At 48.6% G+C, this 12,742-nt stretch overlaps 1 protein-coding gene across 2 annotated transcripts in view; it reads left to right on the forward strand.

Moving 5' to 3' along the window:
- The window catches only part of UBE2Z (ubiquitin conjugating enzyme E2 Z), a 70,312-nt gene that overhangs the window by 55,484 nt on the left and 2,086 nt on the right, over positions 1-12,742 (forward strand). Inside the window, exons 4-6 of one of the 2 annotated variants that reach the window (XM_029574007.1) lie at positions 10,694-10,805; positions 11,400-11,512; positions 11,750-11,840. In XM_029574007.1, coding sequence (XP_029429867.1) covers positions 10,694-10,805; positions 11,400-11,512; positions 11,750-11,840 — 316 coding nt within the window. The remainder of the gene's footprint in view (positions 1-10,693; positions 10,806-11,399; positions 11,513-11,749; positions 11,841-12,742) is intronic. The other variant, XM_029574008.1, reaches the window with a different exon arrangement.

Here is a 12,742-nt window from a genome sequence, read left to right on the forward strand (position 1 = left end):
GTGCGTGGAACAGGGAGCATTTCAGAGAATGCTACCCTGGAGGTTCTGGATTTAATCTTTCTACCTAAGAGCCTAAATTTGGCTTCCAGAACCTCCCTCCCACATTTTTCTATGTCGTTGGTGCCCACATGTACCACGACAGCCGGCTCCTCCCCAGCACTGTCTAAAATCCTATCTAGGTGACGCGTGAGGTCCGCCACCTTCGCAGGGTCTGTAATTCATCTCTGTGGAAAAATCGAAGCATGGTCCGGTATGGTTCCAGGCCTGGAGGGATATCCGCATCCCCTTTGTCATCCATGGTGTCTGGGTCCCTGTCAGGGATACCCTTAGTGAGGCGAGGCATGCTGGGAGGGCGAGGCCTTCCCAGCTGGGGCTCTGGCCAGGCAGGGGCAGTAGCCGATTGCACCTGAACAAAGGTTTGTAGGCCTTGAAAGAATTCCAGCCAAGAGAAGGCTGCCAGGTCCATATTTAGCCCAGGAGGAACTGGGGTAGGTGCTGTTGAACTGCCCTCTCCCGAGTGGGGAGGGGGGGTCACCCTGCCCAGAAATGCTCAGGTCTGGAATACTGCCAGATAAGGTCATGGCTGACCCATCCTCTGACTGGGAAGGGTTGGACTTGGAAATGTTCTGAGAGTCCAGCCCTCCCAGGAAGGATTCCAGGTCAGGCTGTGCAGTCCTAATGTGGCAGGCAGCACACAGGGAGTGTCGTTTGAGCTTCTTTGTTGCCAGGGCTATAATACCCTGTAGCTTGTATGATCAGCCGGATAGTGCCTCTTAAGTGCACACAGGCCCACCTCAGCACACGTAAATCTGAGCGACCAGTTGTGCATGTAGTTATGTGCATAGATATGTGCACAGGAGTGCGCGTGTTAAGCGCACAAGGGCTGGCCTGCACTGTGCGTACCGACAATGGGGGGAAAAATGGCGCCGCAGCAAAATCACGCGCAAGACTGTGCCACCACGGCATGCCACATGGAGTGCCCACAGAGCCTGAAGCAGGGCCTAGCCCATAGGGGGGGCCCGCTCAAACCCCCTTCCTTCACCCTATTGGAGTCTGGAACGATGTTGGTACAGCACGCCGAGCAAGGAGACCGGAGGAAAGACTTATCGAAACCCTTCCACAACTCTGGATAAGAGGAGGAGTTCTCTACTTTCCTGGGCTCAATGCTTACCGGCTGAGTACAGAGTTGGTCTCCGGCTGCAGGGGGAGATGGCTTAGGTCATCACCGCCGTGCTTGGGTTCTGCACCCACTGCCTTTCAGCTGCTTCAGCAGCAAAGTCCATGCCAGGAACCAGCTACCGGACCAAGGCAAACCTCTGAGGAATCATGGATATCACCTAGAAATTCTTAAGTGGGGGAGGGATCCTTAGATATAACCGCAGGAGAGCAGGGCTCGATCTTCTTCTCCAATTTAAAAGTAGAAATTTGAAGGTAAATTTTCCTCATCTAAAGAATACTGTGTTCCTGATAGGAGAGACAATCCACATATGCTAGGAGACTGAGAGACACTGAATGGCTGAGGTCACTGCAGGGGTATATCTAGGGTGACGTCAGCTTTGAAACTTGACTCCATCTCCATCTGCTAACAGGGGAGCACATAACGCATTGGTCCTGAGTCCATCTGGCTACACGCTAGGAAAGAACTACATTTTTCTTTAGTGATGTCAGAGCAGAGCACTTTAGCTCAGACATCTAAAGGTTGTGCAGTTCCTACCATGTTGCAGAAGGATCCAGTGCTCTTTGTCATCAGGAGTTGCTGAAGCAGTTGTTGTGGAACCGGCAGCCTATGTGGCAAGGTTTTCTGCTATAGTGCCGGGTTCCACAGCTCTGAATAAGTGTGATGTCTCTCATCCATTTCTGGCTCAGAGAATCCCTCATCCAGTGGAAGCCCAATTTTTGGCTTTAGTGAAGAATTTATTTGCCTCCTTGAGCCCTGAAGTCAGGGCTCAAGGAGGCCGGACTTCTCTTGTCCAAGATGAAAGAAATTTTTCTACATAGTGGGTCTGCTCCTAGTCCCACAGCTGTTCAGACCTCACTGAAAGCTTCTAATACTGGCTGCAAGTCATCACCATGAGGTGATGGATTCCTCTCCCCAAGGGGGGGGGGGGGGGTCTCTTCATGATTCAGAGGATAAAGAAGAAGATTCCATCCATTCCCTCCTGGAAGTTGCCCCTCCAGACCAACAAGGTCTCTGTCTCAGTCAGTTTCCTCATAATCAGGATCAGGGCTCAGTGTTCCCGAGTAGTCAGGGAATGAAAAGGATTCCATCTTCACAAAAGTGGTCCTTTCCTTTTATGTCCAGCTACTTAAAAGATCTCCCCCCTGCAACTCATTCAAAATGTAAGTACGATCTATGCTAAATGTCCGTAAGTCAGAGCGCATTGCTCCAATCTTACAAATCCTTCGCTGGCTCCCAATACCTTACCGTGCTATATTCAAGATCCTGGTCTTGGCACTCGAGTCTAGCACCATCCTATTTCAGTAACTGACCTGCTCTATACGTACCCAGCAGTCCACTGCACTCACTTAGCCCACCTAGCAAAAGCAGCCTCAAAAGAAATGCAGCTTACTACCAGTAAAAAGAGAATTGAGCCGCACTCTCTGAAACTCCATACCTCTAGACCTCAGGCTAACTCAGAAGTCCTCACTTTAGGAAGAAACTGAAAACCTGGCTATTTGTGGCAGCCTTCAGTCGATAGCTGGAATTGTAAACACTTGCCTTACACAATGTGAGGATTTTTGGTTCAATAATCTCTCTGTTGCTCCACTATTCTTATCTTTATTTACACTGGATTACCTACAACTCTTTTGTACTGTATTACACTCCCAGTGCTTCCTTATTTGCTTATAACCCTACTACTCTTGTTCTCCATTCTATTTTAAAATCCATATCTCTGTTGTAACATGCTTTTGAACTCTTTTGCTGGAGAAGCATGAGAAAAATAGGTGATAACTTGATACAGCTGTTCCCTCTGCTCCAGGTTTGGTCTTACTAGGGTCCTTTATGGCTGGCTCCCTTTCTCTAGGTATGGCCTCACTGGTACCTCATACAGTAGGATTCCTATATACTGCAATTTCTCTTTTGTGTATCTGGTATACTTGGATGGTTTATTTGCCGCAGTATGACATTGCATTAACTACTATAACCAGTCATAATATTCTTTTGTGTACTACCTACTGATACTCATCATATAACTGATACCTTGCAGAATTTTTAACATAGTCTAGGTACATTCGCTTACAAATGTCATGTCTTACCTTATTGTGTACTGGGGAATATTTTGCTCTTTAAGTCCTTTTGGAATAGCTAGGGTGTAGTGGGGACATTCCAAACTGTCCTCATTGGGATAAAGAGAGAGAGGAAAATTAGTTCTTACCTGTTAATTTTCGTTCCTGTAGTACCACGGATCAGTCCAGAACGTGGGGTTGAGCCTCCTTTCGAGCAGGTGGAGACAGACTAAAACTGAAAGGGTGTCCTACATGAGGACAGAGCCTATCCTGTAACCCTTCAGTATAACCATTGTCAAAGCAGAAAACAACAAAACCAGAATAGGATCAAGCAAGTAACTAGAAAGCTCAATGGAGCAACTGTAGAACAATGTGAGAATATGGTAAGACTATACGCTCGTGCATATACTTGGTACTTGGAGAACCAAGGCTTCCAGTGTAATTGCTCAGTATTCTTGCAAAGAATTAAGTATCAAAATCTGTGAATCTGTAAGAACAAGCTTCGAGAGGACAGAAAAGAAAGACAGGGAAGGGCGACTGAACTGATCCATGGTACTACAGGAACGAAAATTAACAGGTAAGAACTAATTTTCCTTTCCCTGTACATACCCGGATCAGTCCAGACCGTGGGATGTACCAAAGCTTCCCTATCCCGAGACACTCCCGCTTGAAGCACTTGCCGCCCAAAAGAACCAAACACCAGCGCTTGCACATCCAGACGGTAGTACCGAGCAAAGGTATGCAGGGATGACCAGGTGGCGGCCCTGCAAATCTCTTGCAGAGAAACAGATTGGCTCTCCGCCCAGGAAGTAGCCTGAGAACGTAGTGAATGAGCCTTTAAACCTTCCGGAATAGCCCGTCCTTGGCAGAGATAAGCCGAGGAAATGGCTTCTTTCAACCAACATGCAATAGTGGTCTTAGAAGCTGGCTTGCCCCGATTGGGACCACTCCAGAGGACAAAAAGATCGTCCGAGACCCGAAAGTCATTAGTAACCTGAAGATACCGGAGTAGAATGTGTTTGACATCCAGTTTACGAAGGTTGCCTCCAGCGGTACCCGCAATCTCGTCCGGAGAAAACGCTGGAAGCTCTATCGACTGGTTGACATGGAAGGTGGACACAACCTTCCGCAAGAAGGAGGGCACCGTCTTAAGGGAAACACCTGAGTCGGAGAAGCGTAGAAAAGGTTCCCGACAGGACAACGCTTGAATCTCAGAGACCCACCATGCAGAGGCGATAGAAACAAGAAAAACCGCCTTGCGCGTGAGGTCATTTACCGTAGCCAGACGGAGAAGTTCGAATGGAGCAGAACAGAGGGCCCGGAGGACCAGATTGAGACTCCAAGGAGGACAAGTATTGCGAGCGGGCGGACGCAGGTGTTTGACTCTCCTCAAGAACCAAACAACGTCCGGGTGAGCCGCTACGGGATGACCCTCGACCTGTCCGAGAAGAGAGCCAAGAGCGGAAACTTGCACACGGAGAGAACTGAAGGAGAGGCCCTTGGAGAGACCCTTCTATAGAAAAGAAAGAACTACTGAGACCGAGGCGGAGCAAGCTGAGATACCTGACTCAGTCTCAAAGACTTTCCAAACGCGCAGGTAGGCTAGAGAAGTTGACTGCTTTTGGTCTCGAAGCAAGATGGAGATGACCTCTTCCTTGTAGCCCTTACGTCTCAGATGCTGCCGTTCAAAAGCCAGGACACTAGACAAATGCGATCGGCCTGGTCGAAAAATACGGGCCCCTGCTGCAGTAGACTAAGATGGCCCAGCCACAGAGGTCTGTCCATTGCCAGGTTGACAAGATCTGCGAACCATGGCCTGCGAGGCCACTCGGGTGCTACCAGAACCACTGGCCCCCTGTGGAGTTCTATTCTCCTGAGAATCTTTCCCACTAGGGGCCACAGAGGAAACACGTACAGAAGGATGTCTGCGGGCCAGGGAAGAGCCAGAGCATCCACTCCCTCCGAGCCGTGCTCCCTCCAACGGCTGAAGAACCGATTGGCCTTGGCATTGTGCATGGTCGCCATTAAGTCCAGGTGGGGGGGCTCCACCTGCCGACGATCAGGTCCATGGCTGCGTCCGAGAGTTCCCACTCTCCTGGATCGAGGAATTAGCGACTGAGAAAATCAGGTTGAACATTCTCCTTGCCAGCAATGTGGGAGGCCACCAGGAAATCCAGGTGTCGTTCTGCCCAGGCGAAGAGACGGCTGGCTTCCAGGGCCACCAGGCGACTGCAGGTGCCCCCCTGGTTGGTGTAAGACACGGTGGTGGAGTTGTCGGACAGCACTCACCGCCTTGCCGTGTATCAGGGGCAGGAACTCCTGCAGAGCCAGAAGCATTGCCCAGGCCTCCAACCGATTGATGTGCCAGCGAGTCTGAATCAGCGACCAGACTCTTTGAGTGGACCGGGACAGGCAGACCGCACCCCAGCCCGAGAGACTGGCGTCCATGGTTACTATCGTCCACTGTGGAGACTGAAGGGGCATGCCCCGGAGAAGATAGGGGAGCGAAAGCTACCACTTCAAGTCTGCGACAGTAGAGACCGAGAGGGGGAGGACTATGTGGAACTGTTCAGACACCGGCTGCCAACGGGATAGCAAAGCTTTCTGTAATGGTCGCATATGAGCAAAAGCCCAGGGAACTAGATCGATGGTGGAAGCCATAGACCTGAGGACCTGTAAATTAGTCCCAGGCCATTGGCAACAGCAACAAGAGCAGATTCCGAATCTGGCCGATCAACCTGAGGGCCCGTACAAGAAGACCTTGCCCACTCGAGTGTCGAAGCCGGCTCCCAGGAACTCTAACTCCTGTGAGGCCTGAAGGTTGTTCTTGGAAAAATTCACTATCCACCCAAGACGCGAGGAGGGCTAATACCCAATTCACCGCCTGTTTGCAGAGAGCCTCCAACTTGGCCCGCACAAGCCAGTCCTCCAGATAGGGGTGAACCAGAATGCCTTCCCGACGAAGGGCTGCCACCACCACCACCATGATCTTGGTGAAGAACATAAGAAAATGCCATACTGGGTCAGACCAAGGGACCATCAAGCCCAGCATCCTGTTTCCAACAGTGGCCAATCCAGGCCATAAGAACCTGGCAAGTACCCAAAAACTAAGTCTATTCCATGTTACCATTGCTAATGGCAGTGGCTATTCTCTAAGTGAACTTAATAGCAGGTAATGGACTTCTCCTCCAAGAACATATCCAATCCTTTTTTAAACACAGCTATACTAACTGCACGAACCACATTCTCTGGCAACAAATTCCAGAGTTTAATTGTGCGTTGTGTAAAAAAGAACTTTCTCCGATTAGTTTTAAATGTGCCCCATGCTAACTTCATGGAGTGCCCCCTAGTCTTTCTACTATCCGAAAGAGTAAATAACCGATTCACATCTACCCGTTCTAGACCTCTCATGATTTTAAACACCTCTATCATATCCCCCCTCAGTCGTCTCTTCTCCAAGCTGAAAAGTCCTAACCTCTTTAGTCTTTCCTCATAGGGGAGTTGTTCCATTCCCCTTATTTTGGTAGCCCTTCTCTGTACCTTCTCCATCACAATTATATCTTTTTTGAGATGCGGCGACCAGAATTGTACACAGTATTCAAGGTGCGGTCTCACCATGGAGCGATACAGAGGCATTATGACATTTTCCGTTTTATTCACCATTCTCTTTCTAATAATTCCCAACATTCTGTTTGCTTTTTTGACTGCCGCAGCACACTGCACCGACGATTTCAATGTGTTATCCACTATGACACCTAGATCTCTTTCTTGGGTTGTAGCACCTAATATGGAACCCAACATTGTGTAATTATAGCATGGGTTATTTTTCCCTATATGCATCACCTTGCACTTATCCACATTAAATTTCATCTGCCATTTGGATGCCCAATTTTCCAGTCTCACAAGGTCTTCCTGCAATTTATCACAATCTGCTTGTGATTTAACTACTCTGAACAATTTTGTGTCATCTGCAAATTTGATTATCTCACTCGTCGTATTTCTTTCCAGATCATTTATAAATATATTGAACAGTAAGGGTCCCAATACAGATCCCTGAGGCACTCCACTGTCCACTCCCTTCCACTGAGAAAATTGCCCATTCAATCCTACTCTCTGTTTCCTGTCTTTTAGCCAGTTTGCAATCCATGAAAGGACATCGCCACCTATCCCATGACTTTTTACTTTTCCTAGAAGCCTCTCATGAGGAACTTTGTCAAACGCCTTCTGAAAATCCAAGTATACTATATCTACCGGTTCACCTTTATCCACATGTTTATTAACTCCTTCAAAAAAGTGAAGCAGATTTGTGAGGCAAGACTTGCCCTGGGTAAAGCCATGCTGACTTTGTGGTGTGGTCGCAAGGCTGAAAGGAAGGGCCCGAAACTGGAAATCCCGGTTGAGGATGTGGAAATGAAGATACTTCTGGTAATCGCAGTGAATCGGGATATGGAAGTATGCCTCTGTCAAATTGAGCGAGGCGAGGAACTCTTCAGGGCGAACCGCCTCGATGACTGAAGGGTTTCCATGCGAAAACGTGGGATCTTGAGAGCTCGGTTGACCCGTTTGAGGTCCAGGATCGGTTGAAAAGCCCCGTCCTTCTTGGGCACCACGAAGTAAATGGAATACTGGCCTGTGCTGAGCTCCTTTACCGGGACAACTGCGCCCAGACACAGGAGTCTGGCAAGGGTTTGCTCTACTGCTTCCCGTTTGGAATGCCCGCAAGGAGAGAATAGAAAGAGATCCGGTAGGTCGCGAACAAGTTCGAAAGCGTACCCCTCTCGTACAATGTCGAGGACCCACTGGTCCGTCGTGATTTTGACCCATTCCTTGAAAAAAAGGGAGAGGCGGCCGCCCAGAAACGGAACAGAGGAATGGGCCGACTGAACTTCATTGAGTGGCAGGCTTAGGGGTGGAGCGTGCAGGCGAAAGGGCCGACGCCCACGAAAGGGCTGCAACCAAGACTGGGACCGGGAAGAATAACACCTCGAGGAGCCACCCTGTCCGCGTGAGTATACAGTCTCTGTCCCCAAAAACGAGGACGGGAGGGTGTAAAGGAGTGTGACTGCTTCGGACGATCCTCCGGGAGCTTATGGACCTTATTTTCCCCCAAGGAATCCATAAGCTTCTCAAGGTCCTCTCCAAACAGCAACTTACCTTTGAAGGGCAGCGAGCCCAGCCATGCTTTGGAGGACGGGTCAGCCGACCAATTGCGCAGCCAGGGGAGTCTCCTAGCGGACACTGCCGAGGCCATTGCCTTCGCCTGAACGCGGAGGAGGTCGTAGAGCGCATCAGCCCCATAGGCGATGATGGCTTCCAGATGTTCGGCCTGCTCCGCCTCTGCAAACGGGAGGTCCTGGGTGCCGAGTAACTGTTGAGTCCACCTAAGACCTGCACGCAGCATGAGACTGCTGCAGGTAGTCGCACGGACCCCCAGAGCCAGGACTTCAAAAATGCGTTTCATATGCGCCTCGAGCTTGCGGTCCTGTCCGTCCTTCAGGGCCGTCGCCCCCTCCACAGCGATGGTGGTGTACTTGGTGACCACAGAGACGTAGGAGTCCATGGAGGGATTTTTCAACATGTCCAAACATTCCTCCGGGAGGGTGTAGAGCTTGTCCATAGCACGCCCCACTCGGCGTCCCGCTTCAGGAGCCTCCCATTCCCGCAGGAGCAATATCTTGTGCATGGGATGAAACGTAAAAGCGCTTGCCTGAGTCCTGCCAGGACCGGGTCCATATTTTTTGGCAAGGAGGCCATAAGGGTATCCGCGGGGGGCCCCCTCCAACCCCAATTCCTGGAATACAAAGGGGATGAGGGGCTCCAACTCTTCCCTTTGGAACATACGGAGGACCCTGGGATCATCCCCCTCCAGAGGGGGGAGGGTAGCTGCTGAATCAGAAAGAGTCAGGATCCGGACAGACCGGATCCACTGGGAAGGGGGGGGGACCACCCGGGACTACCCGCACCCGGAGAGACCCCAGAGGCTCCGCAGCCAGGCAGTCAATGGCATGGAATTTTTACCGGGGGAGGGGGGGGGTCAAGGTGGAGTCTTCCCTCTCCTCCTGCAGGCTAGCAAGAGGAGGAAAAAAATCAGTCGAAAAACGAGCCCTGGATGTCCCGGGGGGGGGCTGTCAGGGACAAAGTCCTGGGAGGCCTCGGGGCTTAAATCGAAAAAATTCGGGCCCCCTGCCCCAGGCAGCTCCGAAATGGGAGCTGCTGAATAACCCAAGATGACCGCTGTTCCCGGGCTTTGCGCTGGGGATGTGATCCCCGGACTAAATTTGCCTGCCCTGCCGAGGAGGGGGCCTTCCCCACCCGGCAGGCAGGCAGAGCAAAGTCCCTCATGAAAATCACGACGAGGGCAGCCCACAGGCAAGGCTGGCTGCCTGTCACGGCATGACAGAAGCCGCTCTGAGAAGAAAAAAAGCTAAAAATAGAAATGATTGGCAGCCCACCGGCAGGAGTGAAGCAGGGGAGAAACTTGCTTGACTCCTGCCTGTCTGGCTGCCGGTTCAAGCCCCCTGAAAACCAAAAGAATAAAAATATAAAAAATATTTTGTAAGTGCTGTATAAGTTAAATAACTTTTAAACCTTGAAACACTTTTTTTTTTTTTTTTATTGAGCACAGCACTGGGGCTTTTAAGCCCCCTTGGCAGCCAGAGGAGGGGGAGACGAGAACTGGACCACCAGCCTCGGTCCCCACACCTGGAAGCACTCACAGACTCAGGCTATGCGCCGCACAAGGGGCGAAGCCCCCCCTGAGTCCAGCAAGAGCCAGGAGACGGTACGGTCTCCTGCACAGAAAAAAAAGACTATATTTACTTTTTTTTTTTTGTTTTAAATAAAAAAAAGAAAGAGCCAATTGAACAAACTAAGAAGTAGTACTTGCTTTATCCAAAGAAATAAGGATAACCGGCTAACTAGCCGAAATCAAGAGACCGAAGGGTGAGCTGATGCACCTGCTGGAGACAGACAAATACTGAAGGGTTACAGGATAGGCTCTGTCCTCATGTAGGACACCCTTTCAGTTTTAGTCTGTCTCCACCTGCTGGAAAGGAGGCTCAGCCCCACGGCCTGGACTGATCCAGGAACGTACAGGGAACTGGTTTTGCATGTGTTCTTTACTCTGAAACTTGCCATGCAAACAAATTATGCAAGCTTGCTTGCACCTATTCTTTCTAAAGGTAAAAATTTGCTGGAAAAATATGAGCAGAGATTTGAAAAAGCAATCTGTGTGGATCCTTTTCCTCCCTCAACCTAAACATGTCCTGCAGAGGGTCTCCTCTCAGTGAAGTTAAATGTGCATATACTGTGGAAGAGGACGCAGACTTTTAGACATCTGATTACCACCGGTAACCTGTTCTCTCTATGTATCATGGAGGGCCCAGTCAGTGCCAGTGACTGGGAAGAGACTGGAGGAGGAGGATGCACACTTCACTCATGACCTAATTTGTAATCTGTTTTCCAGCACATGGACTGGACCTGCTTGGAGTCCAGCTCAGAGTATTTCTTCGGTCCTCATCTCTATCCAGTCGTTGATGACAGAGAATCCATATCACAATGAACCTGGCTTTGAGCAGGTAAGGCTGACATGCCTCTGAATCAAGTCTTTCAATGTAAAATTCCCCTCTCCAAGCTCAGTCACTCCTAATCTCACATTTTCACCCTTACACTGACACACTCCATCATGTATACATATTGGAGAACATAAAATTAAAGCTTTTGCACTAAAATAGTAGCTAAGACTGCATTAGATGATGATGAAATGTTCACTATAATGCTGCATTCCTTGCTCTGCATGCTGGTGTCAGACCTGTTCCCACTATCCTTGGAGCTTTGCTTCCTTGATCGAGTAGTGATATTATACATAGAAATTTGTAGTAGATGATGGCAGATAAAGTCCAATTGGCCCATATTGTTTGCCTACTTATTCTGGTCCACAGTTAAGGATGTAATGCATGTGCAAGTTATAGAAAATTGACCCAGGCAGTTTCCTGTTGTCTTGTTCGTTCTCATCCATCCTGGGTGGATGAGCATATTTCTATCCAGCAACCTTTGTAATACTAATGTTAACATTTAGTGGCTGTTACTTTGAGCTATGTTTTTAGGTCTCTCTCTTTCATATGGCTTGGTACTCATTTTGTGGTCACATAATAAACACTTTCTATATACAGGAACGTCATTCAGGGGATAGTAAGAATTATAATGAGTGCATTCGACATGAAGCCATCCGCGTGGCAGTCTGTGACATGCTTGAAGGAAAGTGTCCCTGCCCTGAAGCTTTATGGTGAGTAATAGGTCTGATGTGGAGGAAGTTGCTAATGAAACCTGTGGCAGTACTGCTGAAGGACAGCAGACAACTCTTACTTTTGATATTGGCAAAAATAGGGTGGGTTACATGTTAAAGGAGAGAGCTTTTTCCAGTTTGTGCCTTAGGAGGGTTGCAGTGCTTTTGTTTATTTTAGGGGATAAAAAGAGATACTGTGGAGCTGACAGTATTCTCATATGCTGTTGCCTAATGCAGGAATGTGATGGAAAAATCTTTCATGGAATATTATGATTTCTATGAGGTCGTTTGCAAGGACAGACTTCACCTCCAGGGACAAAGCATGCAGGTATGCATTAGGAGATCTGCAAACACCGCAAAGCAAATATCCGCCTAGAAATGTAATTGTGAGGGTCTGTTCTGTCTTAATATGTGAAAGCAAATTATAATTGTTAAATCTAATTAGAATTGGTTCAGATAAGGATCTGGCACTCTAAGATAGCAGGCATGAGAATACTTTGTAACATAGTAAATGATAGTAGAAAGAGACTGTCCAGTATACTAAGTTATTCTGTCCACACTGCTAAGTTCCCAGCCAGTGATGACCTGCAATACTTCTCCTGATCCAAGGCAGTCTGTTTCTTGGCTTTGTCCTCCACCATCTTTGTCATACCTAGAAAAAGTACTGATGGTTTACCATAATAACCCTAGTTTAATTTTTTTTCATTATTTCTGCTTTTCTGGCTCCCCAACTGAGGCATGGAAAGGAAGCTACCTTCAATGCTACTTGTGGTCAAGAAAAGCTAAATTGCAGGTGGTCCTCTTTCACCCCCCACCTGAATGCATCACCTCTGTGATGCAGCTGATCCCCCACTGCTGGATGAGGACTCCTCTTACATCTACTTAGAACTGCTTGCAAGCCATCTTTGTACATTCCTCTTTTCAGATCACAAGTACTTGATGTATGATGCAGGGTGACATAAATTGATGCTTAAATATGACGATGAAAGGAATACAGGACTTTTCGTGGCTTGGTACGGTGCAAAGCAGAAATTTTAAAACTTCAGTATTTCTCAAAACAAACCCAGGCTGTTGCATTCATCATGGCTATTTCTCCATTAGCTTGGGCAAAATATAAACCAGCTGGATAGTTGTGATGTTCTGCCCTGAGAAGAGCTGGTCTCTAGTTCAGCTTGTCAGTTAAACTTCCTTTTTACTGCATTGAATAAGTTGAGGGAAATTAGACTTTTT

This window comes from Rhinatrema bivittatum, chromosome 12 (genome assembly GCF_901001135.1).
Source record: "Rhinatrema bivittatum chromosome 12, aRhiBiv1.1, whole genome shotgun sequence".
NCBI lineage: Eukaryota > Metazoa > Chordata > Amphibia > Gymnophiona > Rhinatrematidae > Rhinatrema > Rhinatrema bivittatum.